The sequence below is a fragment of the Coccomyxa subellipsoidea genome (assembly GCF_000258705.1).
Source record: "Coccomyxa subellipsoidea C-169, whole genome shotgun sequence".
In the NCBI taxonomy this organism is placed as follows: Eukaryota; Viridiplantae; Chlorophyta; class Trebouxiophyceae; family Coccomyxaceae; genus Coccomyxa; species Coccomyxa subellipsoidea.
This window is the reverse complement of record NW_005178023.1, coordinates 662,052-685,623: the sequence shown is the minus strand read 5'-3', so window position 1 is coordinate 685,623 and position 23,572 is coordinate 662,052. Positions and strand designations below refer to the sequence as shown.

The following is a 23,572-nucleotide window of genomic DNA, read 5'->3' as shown; positions in this document are numbered from 1 at the left end:
TGTGATACTTTACAGTTACTCACAGATACTCGAGGTTTTGACAGAGCTGCGCCAGCCATGGCAGCAGGATGCTTCATGCAAAGTAATCTACCTTCTTAATTAACTTGGGGCCTGAGTTCATTCTTGATCGTGTTCACACACGCATTACCTGCCACTGCCCATGATTCTGTTCCTAATTCTCTGTTTTGCTGCACGTGCCAGGAATAGCGGAAATTCTGTGCACACTTATTTTGAACACATATACCAGACTATAATGCATCATGCATGCAGGAATATACACCGAAACTTCCATGTCAGATGCAAGCACGCTCTGGACACTGGATCCCTTTGAGCATGCTTCACATAGTCCTGACTGACTGCCCAACCATTGCAAGCAAATCATTGCTCCTGGGTCAGTGGATCATTGCTGCTCAATGCTCACTTGCAAGGCAGTCCTTTCAGTCATCTCCGGCACATGCCCTGCCTTGGTATTCTCATCCTCTAATTCATGCACAGCAGCGGCGCCTTGATGTCCGCCTCAGTGTTCCTATAAATCAGGTGCAGCAGAAGAGCCGTGATGGCTGCATTGCTCTTTCTCTACTCGGGCAAGAGAGTAAGCCCTCAGGTGAGACCGGAACCTGGGAGCATCCTTGGCAGGAACCTGCCTCCAGCCCCAATAGCAGTCACACCAGCGTGTGACAGGGGTTCGGCAAGAGCCCGGGTACGCCCCGGCGCCTGGCCAAAAAGCTTCGGGGCTACGCCTGATTTGAAACGCAGCAGGCGAGGTCAGGCAAAGTAGGAGGCTGGGGAGGCAACGCTCTGGAGTGCGTCCCACTGGTCCGGCTGCAGCGCGCGCTTAGCCTCCGCCAGGGCCGCCTCCTCATGCGTGCGCCGGAACTCCGCCAGCGCCTTCCTGCACAAACCAGGCGAGAGCAGCCACATCAGATGCGACACATGAATACTTCGGCAGAAGTTGAGAGGTGTGGCTATGGGGCTGCCAGCTGCAAAAACGTGCTGTTCGCACTGGAAGGGAGTGGAACGCAGCGCAATTTGTCTGCAGGAGAGGATTCATCATGATGGCTCTGGACAATTTCTCCAAGTCTTGCAGCGACTGTATGAAGCGTCTACCTCGATTCTAGCCTAACATGCTGCACTAGGACTGTAGTGCTGTACCTCAGGAGAGCATCCTCCCTGCCACTTTGTCCGCAACCGCCAGGCTGACCCCTCAATGACCCTGAATGCTTGGGGAAAGCAGACCCATGCCTTTCATTCTACAGAGTTGGCGCCATACCGGTGGATTGTAGGCATGCGTCCGCACACCGCCCACGCATTCAGGGTGTTCTGGCAAGCTCCTGACAAGCATGGAGCAGCAGCCTGCAGCCTTGTCGATAGCACCTTGGAATAATCGCATCCCTCTGCTATTGAAAGCCCAAGCATTTTTAACAAGAGGCCGGCCGCGCAGGAGTGTCAGTTGCCGGGCACTTCTATGCGCACCTGACGGACGTTTTGATGGGGGCTGGCTGGGAGGCAGCGCGCACGAGAGCCAGTAGGAGAGCGGGCAGCCACTCCGGCACGTCGTAGGGGCTGGCCAGCACAAACGCCGACAGACCCAGCACCGTCGCATGCTTCTGCACCGCCGGCGCCTCCAAACCGCCGCCTGCAAAAATAATGTTTCGTTCTTTGTTAACCTGCAAAGACACCGCGAGGTGTGCGAAAGCGTTGTCGCTTGCAGTGTAATGCCAGGTTAATGTTTGCCCATGATAGCATTGCGAGAAGGCAGCGTTGGAGTGTGATGCTTGGACGGCCCGCAACTGTTTAGGCGCCTCAAAGCATCAAAGGCTGCAATATAAAACGAAATCAAAAGAGGGCAGTGCTGGAGAGGTTTCAGAGCCACCGACCCACAAGGCGTCTTCAAGCACAACAGAATTGCACCATATCACGAGAACTGCAATGCCCCAGGAGGTGCTGCATCATGGACCAGGCACAGCAGTACAGCATAATGACACAGACACGCCATCTTTCCTCTATCCTACTGATCAAAATGCAGACATCAAGGCACACAGAGCGCCAGAGTTGGCCTCACCACATCTATCCTTCTGACCTGTAGCTTTTCTGTAGCAGCAAGAGTTCAACAGGGGATTGAGGGGGTCTTTTCCCAGTGAATGTGAGCGCACCCAGTCCAGCAACGGCGGCTGCCTTGCGGTTGCGCTTGCGCACAGGGAACATGACCTCCGCCTTGTCCAAAAACTCCTGCCTCAGAGCCTGCGCCGCATCCTCAGGCAGACCCTGCACACAGCCAGAGAAGTTATTCTTTCAGCACTACAAGGCACATGACGAGTCACGCATGGTACCATTTCATGCAGACAACAAAAAAGTCCGGCAATTTCTGCATGCCATTGCATGCCCACGGGAAGAGTACTTTTCTCGACTACCCGTGGGCTGAGGGTGCAGTAATTTCCATGAGGGTGTATATAGCGGTGTAAGACATTGATGAGGGTAGATGTAAAGAGGTGTGTGAGGGAGGGGACAAAGACCTTGATGAGGCCGGCCAGGGTGGACTTGGCCAGGTCCTGGACCTCCAGCTTCTTGTCAGCCAGTAGCTCCACAGTCATGGCCAGGATGGCGCGGCGGTCGGCCTCGGACAGCAGGAAGATGTGGCGGAACCAGAAGTACTGCACACAACAGCCACTCACCACCTCAGAGCATGCTACTGCCAAGAGTATCCTGCCAGCTCTTCCATGTGCACCCCCTGGACTGCGGCTGATCATTGTAATGCCACCTCTGATTACGATATCAGTTGCAAGGAGGTGCGGAAGATGTGGAAACGCAAGCGCCGATGCACAGGTGCCAATGCGAAGGTGACCCAACTTTCTTCAGCGGACTGACGAGAGCCTGATATGGGGAGCTGGGCAGGAATCAGCCGGCAATTTAGGTGAAGGTCATCCTTTTCATCAACACAGAATGTGCGGCCCAGATGGACAATGGATGCCGCACCTGCGCGAAGACGAGCGCGGCGGCGCGCGTGGGCCAGAGGCTGGCGCGCACGCCATCGGACAGCGTGGCGGTGGCGCGAGGCAGCAGGGCGGCCGGCAGCGGCAGGTACTTGAGCAGCGCCACCGCTGCCTTGGCCTCCGCCGACAGCGGCTGCAGCTCCGTCTGTGGCACCTCCTGCACGACACAACGCAAGCGGTCAGTGTGTCAGCTCGCTAAACCCCACGCTAGTCCCATTTGACGCAGCACCATCCGCAGTTAGATGCGGCTCGAACAAATCGCTTCTGAGCCATGTGCATATTGGGGCACTGGCATGACACTGGCGCAGCACGCCTGTGCTTACAGTGAATGCCTCCCATCTGTTCTGGTTGATCCTAAAGTTTGCGGGCAACTGGTGACACAACCTGGACAGTTATCTGCACCAAGCAGACACACACAGCCTGCACCGTGCGGCAAAACCAGCAGTGTTGGCGCATTTGAATGGCTGGATGGTATGTGCCAAGCATCGTGCGGGCAGGAACTGCAGCTCAGAGAAGCAGGGCACAGCGGCAGCGCACCTGCAGCTTGAGCAGGGAGGGAAGGAAGGCGAGCAGGTGGGGTGCCAGGAAGGGGCCGATTGCGCCGTCGGCCGAGCGAAGCGACTGCGTGACAAACTGCAGGCCGCACCAGGCGCGCGTCACGCGCGCATCGTGCATCAGCGCCACCGCCGCCTCCAGCTCATCCGCGCCCGCCTCCTTGGAGTCTGCTGCGGCCAGAATCGTTGCCGTGCCCTCCTGTGGAAAAAAAGGAGACATCGTCAAACTGACAACGTCAAGTGAAGTGTCACTTGCACAGAAGGAAGACTGCAGGTTGAAGCCTGGTCATAATTCTGGATCACCTGTGCGTTGCCATCGTACTCTGGCCAAAAACATTTACGGATGGCAAATCCTGACATCAATTCGTACAACCACCTCGCTGAATGTTGCCCCAGAAATCCCTGAACTCAATTTGTACTACTGCTGTGCATGCTTCAGACTTCTGACATGCCAGCGAGGCAGGTAGCAGAAAGGAACGGCTCCGAAATTTGTAAGGCATACTGAAAGAGGCACCTCCATGCCGGCTGCAAAGCTGTGCAGGAAGTCGGAAAAAGCGGCGCGCAAATTGTGGTCGTCGGCATCGGTGTCCATAGGGCTGGAGGAAGCTTCCGCGCCGGCTTCCGCACTGTCGCACAGCACCCCGCTCGCAAACATTGCCATCACCCTGCAATTATCAAAACCCCCATCAGAAATCAAGCCGTCATTTGGCTTTTTATCCAATGACAGCACCCACAGCTCCTGCATGTCCCACGCATGCACAACTATCTTCCTTTGCACTTTCATGGTTGCACCTGTACGCCCCAATGCGCGGACTACTTGAGTTCTAAAACGCCCTAAGCACCCCAATTTGCTAGCGCCAGTACGTCAGTACGTCCTCCCAGTACGAGTGCTGGAGTACTACCTTCCTGAAAAATGGAGTACTGGTGAAACCCTGGTACTTTTCTAAACCAGCATAAACAGCGCATTTCCGGAGGAAGTCACGGACAGATCCTTGGTGTAGGAATACTGTAGATGCTCACCCGGCCACTTGTGAGCGCACAGCCTCGCCCGGCTGCAGGACCAGCGCTGGCAGCTCGTGCAGCAGCCTCCACTGGAACTTCCTCACTGCCTCCAGCACGCTCTGGTCATCAGAGCCTTCCACCAGTCCCTGCGCGCTCGTCACTGCGCTGCCCGGCACCCCTGTGACGCCTCTGACCACCCCACTCGAAGCTCCACCGCCGGCAGAAGGCTCCACCTGTTGGTGTCATGCATGACCATGTCATCGGCTACTGCTGATTACTCACTCCCCTGAGACCGGCTACATTTTGAGACGATCTTCAAATCGGTCTTTGATTGTCATGTTTATTGCATGCTTCGTCTGCAAAGATGCGAGGTGCGTCTGCAGTCAAGCTGCGCCAATTGTCAAGCCGCCAAATTCTGACACCTTGCTGGACTTGCCGAACCCAAGCAAGACCCAGTAGAACTTCGTCTTCACCTAACACTCCTCAAAGATTGGAAGTAGGTGACAGCTCAGCGGAGCCAATAAGCATCAGCTACTTGTTCAGCAAGAACACTGGGTTCTGTACCTGGGGCAAGAAGCGTATTCATGGTGGTATGATTCTGCTAGGTATTGTATTCATGGTGTCACACCTGGTTTCCTGGCGCGCCGAGGACGCCGCCGAGAGAGCCGCCGGCCGTGCGGCAGGCGGCGCCGACCAGGCCGCGCTGAGTCAGCTCGGTCAGGCACTCGCCCATGTACTTCACCCGCTTCATCACCGCCGACGAGCTCGCACCTGCCAATCATGAAACAACGTGGTAAGCACATTTTGCTGGTGTCCTTAAAATTGAGCCAGGCATGTATTTTGCGTCTCTGGTGCCGTGTATTCTGGGGGGTGTCATGTAGCATACAGTAGTGCCAACTGTATGATACATGACACCCACCAGAATACACGGCACCATATTATCTGGATTCCAAGGTCCAGGAACCTCATGGTAAATGCAGGCAATTCTGATGAGTTCTGCCGTCCAACTTCATCTCCAGTTTGCTCTGATCACTGTTTGAAACAAGTCACAGCAGGTCCATCACAGCTCAACAGCCACAATTCTACAACCTCCGAAAAGACGGCCTATTTCAAGTGCCGCCTTTGTGCCATGGTCCGAGTTCGTCAAAGATTGTAGGCTGCGCCAAAGTACTTGTTGAATCCGCCGGTGATGTCCATGGCCGGGCACGGCAGGTCACTGCCATCAAAAGCGTGATAGCACTGCCGCTTGAATGTGTGTCTGCCCGCAGAGAATAAGCTAGACATTCATGTGGGCGTACCTTCTGGCAGCGGCTGCGAGATGACTTCCAGGAGCAGGCCCAGGCTGGGATCGCATGCCTCTGCCAGGCTGTACACTGCGTAGCGGACGGCCCACGCCCACAGGTCACCAAACTCCAGTGGGGCGGCCGTCAGGGCGCCCATCGCCAGCGGCCGCACCCATTCGCTCCATGCGCTCTGGCCCCCATCTGCACCATGCACCATGGAATGGTGACTCAGCTGTAAGAGCTGCTGCTGAGCCAAGGTAGCTTTGTGAGTGATGGAGTCCAAGTTGCCAAGACATCAAGTGAAGATCGTTGCTGCATACGAGGCTTTCATAGCCGACAGAGACGCTGTGCCTGTGAGCAACACAAGTCGTATACAGTCCATGCTGTATGCAACCAAGTACGCAGCAGCGTCTCCACAGAAAGTGGTGTTGAAATCTCTCACTTCAATCGCTCCGATCAAGTGCGGACCTGGGGTGTGGTAGGTGGCGCTGCAGGCGAGCAGGCCACTGAGTGCTTCGGCTGAGGCGCACGTGCGCGGGCGGTCCACGTCCTGCTGCACTCCCTGCAGCGCCTCCTGCAGCGGGCCCCTCAGGCTCGCCAGCATCTCCGCCGGTGCAGCATCCGCCAGCCTCTGCACCACAATGCATCCATCACATGCATTCATCACACTTGATGACAGGAAGGAGTAGAGGGCTTCGTCTGGGCTGATGATGAGACAGATACATGGGGCGCTGTCCCTCAAGTGTGGAGTTTGGTCCATGCACAGACATGCCCTGCCATCACCCCTACAGTTCAAGGGAGGCGTGTCCAGTAATAAAAGCAGCTCGTTTGTAGACTAGCCACTTCCCCAATTGGTCCCTGTCACGTTGTATGGAAGGACGGAGGCAGCTGGTAGCCACATTGGCTGTCGGCAATGTGGCCATCAGCTTCACCGCGCATCTCACGCAGAAGTGACAGGGCTCTTCATCTGCCACATTTTTTCATTTCGGAATTTGGGTGTAGGCACTGCAGAACAACGGTGCTCAGCATGACAGCACAACATGGCCCAGCAGCTCCTCGCGTCATCAAAGCACCAGAGATGCTCACCCTAATGAGGTGTGCATGGATGGGGCTGAAGGAGGAGTCCTGTGCGGCGGTGGACTTGCGGTCGGGCCACAGCAGCAGTCGCCCCTCAACGGCCCGGCTAATCAGCTGGGCCGCCTTCTCATCCATCGACATCGCCATGAACTTTGCCACAAACCTGCGCACGCCCACACTGTGTTCATTACATACAATACTGCACGTTGAAAATGGTAACCACAGTAACCACACATAGAGCCGCCCGACTGGCATGAATGCAGCTGCACAATGGCATGACCACAAACTTGCCAACTGGGCTCTGTCGCATCACAAACAACCTTGCGTACCGTGCACTCAACATGGACAAAGAAGCTAAGGAGTGGTGTAGCGTTGACCAATAGTGAAAGAGCGCCAGAGTGAGTCACCCTGCTGCGCCCTTGTTCTCCTCGGCCTGGCCTCCTCCAGGGTGCGAGTGCGTCAATTGCGCCAAAAGCGCTCCACCATAGTCCGGCCGAGCGCTGAGCACAGCTCGCACCGCCTCCACTGTTGCAGCAGCATTGCCACCCTGCGATCAAATCAATATGTAAGAGATGAACTCCTGCTTGGAGTATACTGCACACTTTCATCGAACTGGCTTCAACCCCTTCCTCTCATCTCTGGCCCTCGCTACGCTTTGATGTCTGCATCTCCCTTTCTCTACGATTTCACTGTATCAACCTCAAATGGGACTATCGTGCGCACTTCTTATCAATTTGGCTTTCTGACCCGTCCCTCCTATCTCTAGCGCGTGCTATGCATAGATCTCTCTCCTCTCTAGATTCACTGCAGTGAACTGGCACTTCAGGGTCCTCTTGGTCTCTGGCGCTCGCTATGCATGCGTCTTTCTTTCACTGGAGTTGCTGTATAGACGTGGCCTACAGGAGGTCCCCGTTGCTCACCTTCTCCAGGGGCGTTGCCTCCTTCCAGCCCAGCAGGAACAGCACTGCAGTGGTGGCCATGGAGCGCAGGCTCTGCAGCTGGCTCACCAACATGTCCAGGAAGACGGTCGCCACGGCCTGCACAAAACAGCACAGCAGAGAAACATCACACCCCCCTGAAATATTCCATTAAGACCACGTCCCATAACCAGAGAGCCAGCCTGGAAGGAGATGACAAGACCACAGAAGGCGCTCGCAGCGGCCGTATGGCCACCCGGACCAGGGGTCAAAATAGGGCAGTGCAAGATTTGCGCATAGACCCAAAATATGACCTTACTGACCCCTGTCACAGCATGCCTTATTATGTAATTCCACTCATATCACGCTGTTACCAATCTTGCTGATCGTGTGTCTGTGTTATGCAACTTTGCTGAAAATTCAGTGAGGCCTAAGGCCAATAAACAATCGATGGCCATCCATTAGCATGGGCAATAGCAGGTACCTTGGAAGTGGGAGCGTCCACGGCGGGCAGCAGGAACATGAGGATGGCGGAGGCCATGAGCTCGTAGCGCCAGTGCAGGCGACGCTGCGGCTGCTGCGAGGACAGCAGCTCCAGCAGCCGCGACACCACCGCGCTGATCGGCTCCGGCACAGTGCCCAGCTCAAGCTGCAACAGAGGGACCACACACTGTTGGTTGCTTGCATTCAACTTCCATCCTACAGCGTTCTCCACCCTCAACCATGCAGTACCCTGTCCCAACTTGTCACAAGATAACTTCGTCGTCAGACAAAGAAATCTTGACAGCTGGTCTGGCATGACGGGGTAGCAACTGAGGTGCTGGTGTCTCTAGAAGCAGGGTAACAAGAAAGGACGATGGTCTATGCTCTATTGGTGTCCAGGTTCTGCCTAAGCACTCATCAAAGCCGATCACAATATGACATGTCTTGATCGGCATGCGAATTGCCTTTGTCTGCAACCTCTTCCCCCTCCTTTCGCATTGCCGTGCAAATCTGTCCATCAGGCACCCTCTCCCACATCCAGTGACGGGAGATAGGAGCAGAAAACCCCAGGGCGATACCTGAGCATAGGAGAGGGCGGGAGGCCGGATGAAGCCGACGGAGAAGGTGATGAACATGGAGGCGATGACCTGCGCGGCCTTGGGGCTCTGGTGCCCCGCGCTGCCCAGGAGTGCCGTCGCGAGAGCGGCCAGCGCCGTGGCCGAGCGCGCGGACGCGCGGTAGAAGGGCTGCCCCGACAGCAGGGCGCACACCCCCGCCACCAGCGCCTCCTGCTCCGCCACCTCTGCGCGCGCAAGCATGCGTGAGGTCAGCGCTGACATCAGCAATTTTCCCTTGTTATTGATAGGAAAAAGGATTATGTGAAGACAGCGCTGATGAAATACTCTTTTCATGCTCCTTGGATTGGGGTTGCACCAAAATCAGCAAAACCCCGATCCGTGCGGATCAGTGCGGATGCCTACACTCTTAACCGTGCTACTTCTGACAGGCCCCAGGAGGCTCTTCTAACCAACGCATCTCTCATGCAATCAACTTTGATTGCACGATGCGGGTCGTTCTGGTGTGCACCGTTGGGAAACTCCTCATTGCTTGAGTGAAATTCTCGCTTAGCAGGCCAAACCGGTATAGAGTAAGGGACCTTTGCATCTACGACCCATGAGAGAAGAAAGGAGGCCAGGACGCACCTGCAGCTGATGCATTGAAGTCGCTGGCAGTGCTGCTGTCCTCCTGCCTGCTCAGCAGCGTGGCAAGGGTTCCTTCCAGCGCTTTCTCACCTGAAGTGGGCCTCACACTCAGTGCACTGGCCCGATTCTGCATATATGTGCGCATTTGAAATGACCTTTCAGAGCTCACCACAGAATATAAACTCGTTTAAGGATCTCACCGTCAGCGATGGATCCATTCATGACCTCCAGGACTGCATCAGAGGAGGGCCTGGGCAGATTGGCGAGCCCGCTGAGCAGGAAGGGCAGGCAGGAGACTGTGAGGCAGGGGTAGCGCTTCAGCGCCAGCGTGACAGCCTGGAAGGCTGCGTCGCGCACGCCCCTGTACGTGTGCACGCTGTGCTGCAGCTGCTCCACAAAGACAGCCTGTGCAGGGGTCACATACTCTTTCACTTCACCTCGTTTGTCCGCCATATACTGAGAAGGTGATTGGCAATCTCAGGCGCCAGGATTTAGCTGCCCAAATTGACACCGACAAATAGAAAAGACACCATCAGGCAAAAAAAAACATTCAGAAGGAGAAGCTCACATCAATTGAAGGAAAGAATCTCAGAATTGGGTTTCCTGTTGCCACCATAGTGACAGCTTCTCACTCGAGACATGACTACATCTTTGAAGAGACACATGTCCTATAGGTAATGACCAGGTTGTCATGACAAGGTAATGGGAATTTGAGGAACTGCTGGAGTCGTGGATCACTTAGAAATGCAGGTCAAGCGCATCATAACCACCTACCTCGCTCTGCACAACACTGCCTGTCTACAAGATGAGATGCAAGCGCGTGCAGCAGCCCTTCTTGGGGCAGCCGTCTCAACAAGCTCTCTCAAGAGGGGGCAGGACTGACCTTGCAGGTCGGGCTCATCATATCAAGAGCTTTCCTCACAGAACGCAGTCCAGGCATGTGCACTGACTGTACTGGCAGTTAATTGGGTGTGCAAACAACTTTTTTTGCAGGGAAGGCCGCAATAGCTACCTTGAAGGTGGGGCTGATCATGTCGAGGGTGGCCTCAGTGCGCTCAGTGGAGGCCCACCAGCGGAAAGACTTCTGGGATGCGCGCCAGAGGCTGTGCGCAGTCACCTTCTCTATGGCCAGCCACCTGGGACGCCTCCGCCGCCACACAGCCCCCTCCTGTGACATAAGATGGCCGCAATTACTAAAACACAAGCACCTGCCTGTGACACGAGGCCAGCACATGTTGTAGTTGGCCTGAGAATACAACACAAGTGCCTGCATGTGATATGAAATCACAGAAAGCTGGTGCCCCCAAACATAAGTGCCTGTAATCAGACATAACAAAACCGTTGAGACATGATGCCCCCAGCAACAAAATCACCTGCTTGCCGCGCAGCAGGTTGGCGAGGGCTGGTTCGACGATGGCAGCCTCGTCATCTGCCTGGGTCTTTGCAGTCTGCTTGGACGCTGTGTACTCCGTCACGCCTGAAAGCAGCAGGTGCGATCCAACCTGCAGATGGAGACACAACAAATATGGCCTTCACACCCCCCATTCTTGGCATCCGGCCTGATGAACAACACCATTTACTTCAGTGGAAATAGAGGTAAAATTTTGGTGAGAAGAGTTGGCTATGAGGAGCCTGCAAAACAGAAAACATTGCTCAGAAGATGTGTAACAGTGTTTTTGTCTTATCCTCCAGGAGCCTCACCGAAAGCACGAGCTGCAGAACCTCGGGGTCCTGAGCCCCGGCTGACTTGCAAGCTGCCAGCACCGCTCTTGCCACAAGCTCCCTGTGCTCTGGCTTGCCCACTACCGCACCCGCCTGCACCATTGCAACAGAAATCTACTTCACGCCTCATATACACTTTTCCATTGATATTGTGCTCCTCCTCAGTTGCTCTTTGGTTGCCATGCATGTGGACGGGGTTATTCCATAATTGCATGCCTGTGCTTTGGCTTGCCAAGGATTTGCACAGCTGACAGACCCCTTCAAATCAAGCATTTGAATATGGCTCAGAGAGTATAGTTTTCTGTTAGTGAATGGCCTTAGGTGTCTGATGTGCTGGTCACCTGTCCAGCAGCGACGAGGCTTGTGCCAGAGCGAGTGGTCGCAGTAGGGGCCTCAAAGTCTGGCAGGCAGGTCTGCAGGCCCTCCAGGCAGGCCGCAATGCGGTACAGCAGAGAGAAGTACTGGTTCTTCTGGTTCATGCCGTTCTGGCCGGCAGTGCCGTTGCCAGAGCTCAGGGCAATGAGCTCCTCTGCAGCGCTCACCAGATGCTGTTGTACAAGCTCCTCGGCAAAGGCGATCTGGCAATGCATGCCAAAAAGTCAGACACGTGCTGTGCAACTCTCAAGGCTCAAGTTTGAAGACACCGTTGGTCAGAACGTCAGATCATGCATTGCATGCTTTGAGCAGCGTTTAGGCAATTGTAGTTTACCATTGCCGTTTTTGAAATTTCCCAGCAACCTTGGCAGTGCTCACCTCCGCATGGCTGGGTATGTACCACTGCGGTGGTCTGACTCCAGCATCCAGATCACCGTATCTGGGTGTCAACCAAGCCTCCAGTTGCATGGGAGCCTCTGTCGAGCCTGGCTGTGGCTCAGAGGCGGACGGCTGATACTGGTCAACGCACTTGAAGTTTGTGAGGCCATTCAGCGTTATGCTCAGCAGATTCCTGGCCTCCACGTGAACATCCTGCTCACACAGAGTTCCCTTTAGCTCACACAACATAGCTCACACAACAGAGCACTAGAGCAGAACATGGCTGCAGCCCTTCTGCATTGCTTGGGATTAGGGCAAAGACATGTTGAAGAGCCGACAATGTGATGTAATATGATACTTCAGGTCCGCTCCGTTGCATGCGCAAAAGAGTCTCGCTCTATGCATCCATGAATTGATATGGTGAGAGGACGGAGAATGCACCTTTGAAGGAGCGGCATACAATGCTGACAAGACCTTCATGATGCGGGCCTTGTAAGGCGCCAGAGCAGCTCGCATTTGGACCATGGTGTACTGCAGTATTGTCACCTTCCACTTCAGGCTGGCCTCTTGAACCTGCACAATTCACAGGGGCCTCCTGTCACAAGCTTGTTTTCCAGTCTTAATGAATCATGTTGATGGACAATAAATTTTGAGAGCAAGGGCAAGACACAAGCAGCTGCCAGCTACAGGCTCAGCAGGAGGTGCATCGCACATTAAATACATATGAGGCTCTCATTCTGTGCAGCTCAAGGGTGTAAGAGACGATTTGGAGTCCCCTGGATTGTCATTGCATTGGTGAAAAAAGTGCCATGACCGCACACAATAGAAAAATTCGATACACCTGATGCTGGACGTACCTAGATCCAAGACCTGGATAATGTGTAACAATAGCAATGACATGTGCCTCATTTCCCTGACATAATCAGGAAATGAACATTCAAAGGCAGAGGATGAAGCTCCTGTACCTTGGATAGCTGCGCAGAGTGCAGATTCTGCAGGCCGGGGAGCTCAGCTTCAGTCTGCGCCAGCACAGGCTCCAGAATGTGCTGCGCCGCGGCCTCAGCATCTGACGTGGCGGCTGCCTGCGCGAGCACTGACGCCTCCGCGGTCATGGATGGCAGAGAGGTAGTGGCTAGGAAGCGGCCGACCTTCCGTATGGCAAAGGTGCGCAGCTCTGGGGACAGCCGAGCGAAGAGCAGGTCCATCATGGGCCTGGCAAGGGCGCACAAGCTCATTTGTATGCCATCTGCTTCAATTCCTTGTATGTATTGCTTGACAGATTTCAGCACTGCTGATGGAAGGTTCCCTGCTGTTCCACCCTTGCTGCACCTGTTTTAGGCAGGCTACTGTATCACTCGTATGTAAATAGCTGTCATGTCCCTTGCTGCAAACACGTACAGTTTGCAGGTATCCCCAACACCGAGCCAGGCTTGTCACTTTCCATCCCTGTCTCGATTCACTTGCTACAGACATAAAGGTCGTTTTAATGATTCTGACATCAGAATGTCAGAGTGCAGAGGTATCAAATTATCCAAAGTCACACTGCTGAACCTTGAAGTATGCATGCGTGTGCACAGCGCTCTTGAGATCACATGGCACGTTCCACTGTAATGGCAACAGTGAGCAAAACTTAGGCCTACAATCGCAGAGCTTGTCAAGAGACAGCTGTGAGATGCACCTGTACATGGAGGAGGCGTCAAGGAGGAAGGATGCATTGCCGCCGCTGTGGTCCGAGCGCGCCTCGGGCGACTCCAGGTTGCACAGCATGCGGAAGAGGAGCGCCAGGAGCTCCTCCAGCCAGGCCTCTGTGGGCAGCGGGAACCCTGGCTGATCCGTCTGCATGCATGCAGGTACAATTGAGTGATAGCCTGCCTAAAATACATGCAGTAAGGGTGCATGCATATTCCCACGTCAGCATGTACTTGTGTGGTGCTTCTGTGATGATTCACAAGTAACGTACTTCAACAACACACGTACAGCAGGCAGCCCGCATGCATTTTCCCACATCAACACATAGTTGTGTGCTTTTCTGATGTTTTAAACAGACACCTCAACACCACACCCACAGGAGGCAACCTACATGTCCGTTCCCACACCAAGAAGTTGTTGTGGTGTGCTTCTCCGACGATGTACCAATACTTCACACCTACTACCTTGCCGGAGTAGCATTGGCTGCCTTCTGCAAATTCAGAAAATGCTGGACATGTCATTCTGTGGTAGTTCGAGGATCTGTGCAGTTGTTTCGCAGGGGATGGGGAGACACTCACCGCAAGGCCCGGTATGGAGGAGAGCACAATGGTGTAGAAGCGGAAGACTGCGCATGTCTTGCGCTCGTCGTTGGCATCCAGACCTGGCAGCAGAGCCATCATGGCATCTGCAAGGACCTCCCCAGAGGACACCTGCATTGGTGCCTTCTGTCAAAAAGCCAACCCTTGAGAGAGCTTCACATCAAGAATGGCAAACATATAACAGAAAACATTACCATCACAGCAGAAAATCTATGCCATGGATGTTTTGTTAGTTTGCATTGCTCTTGCGCTGCGTGCATCAACATCCCTTTCTGGCATATTGCAAGATGTACAAGAATTCCACCGCACAGAGTCAAGATTTGAGAAGGCGAGCCAACAAAGAGCACCAGATACTGATGAGGATCACACCTCCTCAATGCCAATGTCCTTGTTGAGAGGCTTCAGGGAACCAGTCAGCAGCAGGGGCCGCACGCATTTGCTGAGAGTGATGACTGCTGCCTCCAGCTGGTGTGTGGCAGTCACCGACTCTATGGCAAGCTGCACACACCAAAACTTTGGTCAAGACTAAATTGACATTTAACCTCTTCACAGCCATTGCACCTGGTGACATCACTCATGCACGAGCATGGCAATCCTCTTCGCCAGCATGAATCTAGATTCAGAAGGAGATCATCTGGCACACCTGGAATCGCTCATACACCAGAGGCAGGATGACATCAGGGATGATGTAAGCCATCACAGCGATTGCATCGCAGGCTGCCCTGACCATGTGGCGATCCTGGACACACACACTCACACAAAATCACGAAAATCCTAAAAATATTTAAAATATGTATAAAATATCACGCAAACACCATGATGGTCTTGTAGGAACTGGCAGAAAACTTTGACAGACAAATATTCTATGGGTAATCGTTAAACCAATGAGATGGTTGCTAGCTGGTTGCCATGCGGCATGGATTGCTCACACTCACCTTCATTCAAGGAGCTACTTAGCTAGTCACCAAAGCTTGAGTACAATCACATGCAGGCATGGGACACCAAAAGATAGTCAATCTGATGGGGGTCTCAAGGCGCTGTCAGTCCAGTGACATTGGCAGGAATTCGCCGCAGCAGTGCGACAAAGATCAGCTGTGACTTGCCTTGGAGTACTGGGCCTTGCTGGCCAGTTGCAAGATGACGCTTGCAAAGCTGCGCTGCAGTTCCTTGCTTAGCGGCTCCCTGTGCTCTGGTGCCTCAGCTCCAGCCACTGCTGCACAGGTGCAGCTCAAACGTCTCAGCCATACTTTCAAGCACTCCTGAGTCCTTTGTCATTTGAGAATGTGGGCAGCAAACTGCTTTCTATCAATCCAAATGCAGAAGGGTGCACCTTCCACGGTGCTCTCAATGTCCACGTCAGCATCCTCGTCTTCCTTTGTCTCATCTTCAGCCCCATCTGCTGCTTCCTCTGCTCCATCCTCATCCAGGTACACATCCTCGTTCACACCCCGTGGAGAGTTCTCGGCGTTGATGCGCAGCACAAAGTTCTTCTTCAGGGCGCTCAGGAAGGATGCCAGCGAGCCTGTCCACCTGGCATGGGTGACACAGCATTTGTCACACCATTACTCAGAGCAACCCTCTCAGGACGCCGCTTTCAAGAAGCATGCATGCACATTCACATACAGAAGAGAAATCATACTTTGACTACGACTTTCAGCTGTGGGAAAGAACCCAATTTCGTGCTAACAGACAGCGCACGCCAAACACAATCGCAGGCTCTCAACAGCCCTGGCCTAGCACGGAGAGTGTCTAACGCACAGTCATGACGGCACAGCAGCCTATATGATGCAGGAGAGGAGGGAGGAACACTCACTGGCCAGTATTGGAGGGGTGGAAATAGCTCTCCAGGAGGTTGGCCAGACGCTGCAGGTAGGGCATGACTAAGTCGCCGCTGCCATCCTTTGCTGGCACCCGTCCAAGGAGCATGACAATGAGCCGAGGCCCTGCCCCTTCCTGGGCGCTGTGCCTCAGCTCGCTGTCAAACAACGCTCTGCAGATGCCCGGGAGGTTCATCCCTGTGCATCCGACAATTTTCCACTCAAGACGCTATCTTCAGAGTGCTGGCATGCACATCACATCACAGCATCCTCGACCACGCATGCCTGAAGATAAATAATGAGCAGGGTTTGAAGGCGTTGATATGATGGTGAAGAAAGGTGACAGCATCCTTGACAATGCATGTTTACAGGTAAGATGTGACTGGGTCGCAAGGGTACTGGGTATCATGACGTAGAAAGGAGGACTCACGTATGGGGGAATGAGCCACAGCAGAGCCCACAGGCACCTGGAAGGACCACTGGATGTGTGTGAAGAGCTCCTGGATGTGTGGAGACCAGTCAATCACACCTGCAAAGATATGTCTGGTCTGTCAGCCTATTTCTACACATGCATGGTCCAGGGACGATGCGAATGCACACAACATTGTCATCTATACAGAATTTGAGTTACTTATGAGGATTCTTGCCATTCTTGTCCAGCTTTGCCAGTCGGCTGATCAGGCCCATCCACAGCGTGTCCCAGTATGCATTGTGAGACAGCGAGCCCCACAGCGCCATCCACTCCCCCAGCCACTGATTCCAATGCGCGCCGCCTTGCTTCACTTGGGTCACAGGCAAGAGGAGAGACAGCCAGCCCAGCGCCTACAGACACACATTCTCTTGAGCCCATATATGAATATTTGGCTAGTTCATTATGCAGCACACAGCTCTGAATCAACTGCGTTATTGTCCTCGTTATGAAGCACAGCTTACCTCCATGGCATCAGATGAGTGCAGATTCTCCATCTTGGGCCTGAACTCCGACCAAATTTCCAGAGGTGCCTCCTTGGAGAAGAAGCGACGCACATGGCGCACCAGCTTCAGAGTGTACTCCTTCTGACCCTCCACGACCGACGCACCTGAGCAGCAGATGCAATTCTTATGTTTGCCCATGCCCAAAGCATCCCTTCCAGCAAGTAAGTATCGAGAAAAATGCTGATGCCGACATTATTAAATCATGGGACTTTTTGCTATGCAAATCGAATACTGAAATGATGAGCTCAGATGGAACACCAGCGCAACCTTTGCATAGCTGTGTCTGGAAGTCATCAAGTCAGGGCTCACCTGAGAAGGTAGTCATTGGTTCCACGTAGACAGCATTGATCTTCTCGTAGAAGGGCCGCCAGGGCACAGTGATGCTGATCTTGGTCCAGATCTTGGTCAGCAGCTTGTTCAACACATTGATCCACCGGATCTGATCCACGCAAACACCAGGATGTCAGATGTACTTGTGGACCATCTGCAGAAAAGGTGCGCAGGTGTTGTTGATTAACACCTGAAAATAACTACAGATACTAGTGAATTACCTGTGCTGCAGAGTCATGTGGCGAGTTCCAAATAATTTCCAGCAGTGTCGACAAGATCAGATCTGCCACCTCAGTGGTGGGTTGCTGTCCCTTGTGCAGGATGCCAGAGCTGCGAGTCACAGTGCAATGCGTATTTTTGACACATGCATTGTCGATTCATTGATAATAGAAATGCAGAGGCCATATTGACTAAAGTATCATGCGGGCATTTTACAGGTTTTGTGGGTACTATCTCCTCTACAAGGAAGCACGCTTGATGGTAGCTACGAAAAGTTGCAGAATTGCATGTCAGCATCGTTTACGGATTGTAGGTGACTCCTACAGCCGCACTATTTATACTTTGTTATAGACGACAACAGAATGGGATCAACAAGACTCACCTGTGCACGATGGAAATCCACTTCAGAGTACTTTGACTCCGAACTGGTGGAGCTGCATTTTTGTTGCGGTTCCATTCGTCCCTAATGGCCTCAAAAATCAATCTGGTTCGGCCCTGCTCCTCATCCGTTGTTGCCGTGGCCACAGGGCCAGGTAGCCAATTCTCCCAGGCTACTGCCATTCGCCTGTAGCCGTGATCAGACAAGGATGTATTTGTGTAGAGTTGCCACTTTCACAGAATTTTGGCCAATCATAAGAATTCCGTTGTGTTACAGGTGTTATGTAGCAATCACGAGATATGAATCATTGGAATGTCCCAGATAGAAATGGGCAGGAACGCCGCATGCAGCATGCAAGGGAGCCAGAAGAAGCTGCCATGCAGCGGTCGATTTCCTCTCTGCGTTTGCTTCAATTGTCGCAAAACTTTGAATAGGAAGGTTGTCTGGTCACATCGAGGCGTCTTCTCCAACAACGACACATCGAGGATGACAGCATCAGAGTTTTACGGGTGGACCTCAGTGATCACGAATTGCATTAACTTCAAACACTATTGAGAAGCTTGGGCACACCTGATAATGTATCGTAAACAGTGTTTAAAAATAATGCGTACAAGTCAAGTTCTTGATCTTGTTTGCCAAGGACACCTGGCTTCATCGCGAAGTATCAACTGCCGGCATGCCCCAAGCATCTACTTGGGCATGCCAAACGGATCTGTCAGAAATTTGCGTCAAATTATTGCAAAGCCTTCTGTTGGCATCTTTGTGACCCCCTTCCCCGGCCGCGTGCCTTGTGGGCTACCACAGCAAAAACGAGGGGCAGCCAATTTGAAGGGTTTTCAAGGAAAGCACTATGGAAGCAGAACATGGATCTGCTCTGCTTCAGCATTTCCCAATGACTCATCACGTGGCAGACCCAAGTCAAGGCTGCAACGCTTCGCCTGGGACATGGCAAAGGTTGCAGGAGGCCTCGCTCTGGTGCTCGCGGCATTTGTTGTGGCTCTGCCGTCCATTCTGTCAACCAAGGCAGGCCTGCGCTCTGCACTGGCGGTCGCAAACCGTTTTGTACCAGGCACAGTTGCAGTCAAGCAGGTCTGCTGCCCACCTGCGCATGCACTCCTTGAAAACTTTAAACATGCAAGACAAGGCACCAGAGGTTTCAGTCCCTGCAGTCACCAAAGGACAGAGCACACATGATACTGCCATCGCTTGACTAACAAGATTGCTATTGCTTGCAGGCCAGCCTTGGATGGAGGAAGCCTGTCAATATCGAGCATGTGGAGTGGGGTGACTTGTCAGAAGCTGGCGGCAGCGCAGTGGTAGAGGTGCCCAGCATCAGGTCCTCTGCGTCGCTGTGGGAAATTGCCAGGGGCCGCGAGTACGAGGTTGTGGTCAGCAGTCCGCGTGTGGATGGCTCCTTGACCGAGGAAGGGGAGCTCAGACTGCAGCAAGTCGCCCAGGTGAACTGCCGATAAAAGAAACTTCCACAGAAACCGACGCTTTGCATGTAAAAATTATCTCTGACCTACATGACACACTATTACATAGGAGCGGCTGTTGAAGATATTGCGTTGCATTGCATGTGCATAGGGGAGAAGCCTGGGATCATAGGTGATGAGAGTGATGTGCTGTTGCAGGGCAAAGCTGCGCCCCTTGCACGGGCGGACACCCCAGGAGGGGTCAAGGCCAAAGTTGGGAGTGAGGATGTGAGGTTTGCGGCTGAGGGCAAGTTTCTGTCCGGGCACCTCTACGTCTCCGGCGGCATCATCCATGGCCTTCCCTGTGCCGCTAAGGAGGTCTGCTACCAAAGCTTCTGCACTGACAATCGCAGTTTGCATGGCTGAATGCTTTCTTTTCTGTTTGATAGTACGAAGTATCATCCGAGAAATGGAGGCCGTCATCACTGCAAACAGCTTTGCAACCCATGCGTAAGAACCAAACAGTTTGGTACTTTGTTGTGATTTTGAGTTGCAAGACAGTGTCTACTCGGCACAGGTGGTGGGCAATGATCTCCACCTGACTGCCATTGTGGGAGCAAAGCAGCTGAAGGCCGATGGCCCCGACTATGACATTGAAGCCGGCTGGGTGGACAACACACCCAAGCCTCCCAGGTCCCGCAACATTGGTGCGCATGCTGCAACAGTCTCTGTCACCACAAAGGGGGCATGTCGTCCCTGGTCTTGTCGCCCAAAGCCCTCTAGTAACCTGCAGAAAGGCAGGCATGAGTTGTTCCAAAAAGATCATACAACAGCACCATCACAGCATGCGCATACACCATAGCTCTCGGTATTGCACAGCAACAGAAGAAGACTGGGTTCTTTCCATGATTGGCATGCAAAGAGCGCTCCCTTCACCTCATTCCGGCACCTCCTGCTGGATGCGTTGCCTTTGCAAGGCAACTGCGAGGGTTCAAACCCCTTAGGGGACATCCTTGAAGAGTGCTGGGCAGAAATTGTTGACATTGGCTGCATGCAGGCAAGCCGTTGGAGCCGACTGTTATCAAGGTGGCCAGCCAGCACATCAATGCACAGCTCAGCGGCTGGCGCACAGCCGATGGCATCATCCTTCGAGAACCCATCACTGCATCCTTCGCCTACACGCCTGCACTGGCCAAGTGTGCACCTCCCACTCTCTTTTACCAGCAATTTGCCATTAGCTACTTTACTCGTGTATGTTTTTCGCCGGCATGGCTGTTCCTGAGATACTTGAAATCTGGGCACTGTGTGCACATCAGCATCAGCAAAAGCCTGGAGCCCCAGTCCACAATGTAGAGTGTCAGTGAAGTGACAGCTCCGATCAGCCCTGGCTGCCCGTTCACAGCAATGTGGAATCCATGCAGCGCAGTATTCGCTTGATCTCAGAAGTCCAGGTCAGCGATGACCTGTCTCAGAAATGAACATACGGCCAACACAATTTCGCTGCATCCCATGCAGTGATCTACGGCCTAAAATGTGTTGAGGGTGCCAGAGCTACCAATACTACGGTACTGTATCTTCGCAAAAAAAAGGAGCAGACTCTCCTCAAGGTACAAGAAAGTAAGGAATTCAAATCTTGTTTGCAGGTACGGTTTTGCCAAGGTGGCACCGCTGCTGGCTGACGTGGCGGCTGTGGAAGAGGGTGGACTCGTCTCCGTCAGCGCCACACCTGATAAGATGGAGCTGCCCGCTGAGCGCGTGGCAGTGCGCGTGGAGCCCCTCAGGTCAATAGTCTTCCATGCTCTCCCAACAGCCGCCACCCATTGCATACCGAGCAATCCATCAGAGCCTTTTGCTGCCTTGGCAAAGGCGCTGAGAGCCCTAAAAGTGATGTCTCTCTGTCCTGCTGCCACACAAACACATAGCTTGTGCCGGCTTTTGAGGTCAGGCCTCATCCATCATGCTGTTGTGGCACCTCATCCAGCTCAGGCAAAGCCCCTGTCAAAGGAGGAATATGTGCTGGCAGTATCAAGGGCTGTCCTGCGCGATAGCGTCCGACGAGTTTATCCAAAGAACTGACACTGCAGGATATGATGACATCATAGTCGTGAATATTGCATTCAAGAAATGATGAGTTGAGGTGCCTGGCAGGCTGAAGGTGGGCCGGGGGCCGCTGCTGGGCAAGGCGATAGAGTTCCTGGCAAGCCAGGGCAGCGGGGGCGTGCGCGCACGTGGCTCACTGCTGCAGGCGCAGACGTCGGCCATCTGTGTGGACCTGCTCGGCAGTGGCGCTCTGCAGACCCAGCGACTGGATGTGCTTGTGGGCGGGGCCAGCCGTGGTGCGTGTTGCCTCCTTCCCCTCCAAATACCTCAGAACCCTAGGATACTGTACCAGAACAAGCTCTGCGCCTGCTATCCTGGTGAAGTGCATACGTTGCGCTCGGTGAATATCTTTGTGCTTACTTGGCAGCCTTCGGGAGGAACATGTTCAGAATGCCCCTCACATGCAGGGTTGGTGAATGAGATGATTGATGGAGGTGGGAGGAGAGATCTCAGAGCAGCTTGCTTGAGTGTCTTCAAGAATGTCAACTAATCAATCAATTAACCAAATAATCAATTAATTAAAACCAAATAATGAAATTGATGCAGGGCTGCACCTGGCCACCTGGGGGGAGGTGGACGTGAAGAGCGACCAGATTAGCATGTGGCTGGGATTCCCAGCAGCCTCCCTCTCACGGCTGGGGCTGAAGGGCCTCCCCCGCGAAGCCATGCTGCCCATCGCGGTGGAAGGCTCCCTGCACAAGCCTCGCGTCAAGTGGCTCGAGTGAGCGCCTGTCCCAGTCACAGCTCTGCAGCCAGTCTCAAGCCTCATGTTAAATGATTCAATTGAGCCCCTCTTGCCAAGGTAGCTGTGCAGCCAAACCCTCCATTTTGCAGACCCAAAGGCTTGATCCAACTGCAACCGCACAATGCAGCAGCAAGTGAAACACTTCCTTTCCTGCTACGGATCCTGTGGGGAGCAGCACACTCACATTGTTGTGATCAACAAGAGCTTCTCCTGCATGGTAGGTGCATCTTGCCCCGTGTTGATGCGCAGGCCCTTAGAGGACTTCAATGCTCTGTTTATAGTGAAACATGCACTTCATGTGATTGTCTGTGATGGTGCTGCAGCGGATATCGGAAGGTGGCTGCCCTGGCGACAGCGTACAAGCCAGAGGCCGCGGCTAGGGAGGGCAGCGCTGAGTCGCAGCCGGCAGCGGCGCCGTCTCTGCGCAGGAGCGTGTTCCAAGAAGCGCTGCGCAGCATGGCCGCATCTGAAGGGGCATCTGCCGAGGATGTGGAGGTGCGGAAGATCTACTCGACATGTTCGAAATAGCCTCGGTGCTTTAAAGTGTATAAGTGGCTGAACAGCTGCAGTTGTTTGGTGTCTGCCGGTGGTCGGCCAGCCCGTGACATACATACGCATGCAAGCACTTCCTTGTGGCGAATTATAACTGCTGACTGGTTGCACAAGGTTGAGGTACATGCTGGACTCACTCTAGTGCATGTCAAGGTTGTTCCAGGAAAACCTTCAATGCCGCTCGGGACTGTCGTACCAATTTAAGTACTAATTGACCACAATTGCCTAGTGCTATGGTGCAGGTGCCTGCCCCGGTAGATAAGGTGCTGCCCTGGGAGATTGTGCAGGAGGATGGCAGCATTGTGAGCACTGTGTCAGAAGAAGCAGAGGGCGATGGCATTCTGGGGCCAGTTTTTGGGACCTTCGGGAATTTGATTCGCAAGGCTGCCTCAGCACTGGGGAAGAAGCTGCACATCATTTGATGATGTAATTCAAGGTAGAACGCAAGACATGCAAGGCATGGCACGTGTGTACAATGTGCTGCCAAAGACACAGCTGTCGAGCACCCACTCTGGAGGTCCAAAGAAACTGCGAGTTTTGGTAAGATACCCTTAGACTTATGGACAATAGAAAGCTGTTCTTTTCTTACAGCTGTCATGGCATCAATCTTGACTTGTCTGATTTGCCTATCTACAAAAGAATGTGTACATGTTGGTGGTCTGTCAATCGCCCGGTTGACCAAAAATAGCTGGTCAAGGCAGAGTGCTATCCTACCTAGCAAGAGTGATAGGAGCACCATTGTGCTTAGGCACTGAAGTCCACGTTGCGT

General features: G+C 53.5%; 2 protein-coding genes across 2 annotated transcripts; one reads left to right on the top strand and one right to left on the bottom strand.

The window, feature by feature from the left end:
• Positions 1–765: 765 nt before the first annotated feature.
• COCSUDRAFT_67978 (hypothetical protein) lies at positions 766–18,173 on the bottom strand (the record flags this gene model as incomplete). Its single annotated transcript, XM_005643611.1, has 37 exons — positions 766–892; positions 1,474–1,636; positions 2,154–2,265; positions 2,514–2,651; positions 2,974–3,147; positions 3,528–3,743; positions 4,059–4,209; positions 4,565–4,779; positions 5,175–5,317; positions 5,845–6,030; positions 6,298–6,460; positions 6,916–7,069; positions 7,314–7,453; positions 7,827–7,943; positions 8,308–8,472; positions 8,885–9,108; positions 9,509–9,598; positions 9,709–9,913; positions 10,521–10,676; positions 10,882–11,010; positions 11,210–11,323; positions 11,572–11,808; positions 11,984–12,196; positions 12,425–12,556; positions 12,949–13,195; positions 13,668–13,819; positions 14,251–14,397; positions 14,641–14,769; positions 14,915–15,010; positions 15,414–15,484; positions 15,602–15,801; positions 16,085–16,261; positions 16,720–16,910; positions 17,022–17,167; positions 17,373–17,502; positions 17,615–17,723; positions 17,995–18,173. 37 exons carry the CDS (start codon positions 18,171–18,173, stop codon positions 766–768), a joined length of 5,838 nt encoding a protein of 1,945 aa, XP_005643668.1.
• Positions 18,174–18,936: 763 nt separating this feature from the next.
• COCSUDRAFT_59606 (hypothetical protein) lies at positions 18,937–23,225 on the top strand (the record flags this gene model as incomplete). Its single annotated transcript, XM_005643610.1, has 10 exons — positions 18,937–19,080; positions 19,227–19,448; positions 19,626–19,784; positions 19,984–20,113; positions 20,464–20,602; positions 21,050–21,187; positions 21,555–21,742; positions 22,053–22,227; positions 22,575–22,746; positions 23,046–23,225. The coding sequence occupies 10 exons, from the start codon at positions 18,937–18,939 to the stop codon at positions 23,223–23,225; spliced, it is 1,647 nt and encodes a 548-aa protein (XP_005643667.1).
• Between the last annotated feature and the right edge of the window lie 347 nt (positions 23,226–23,572).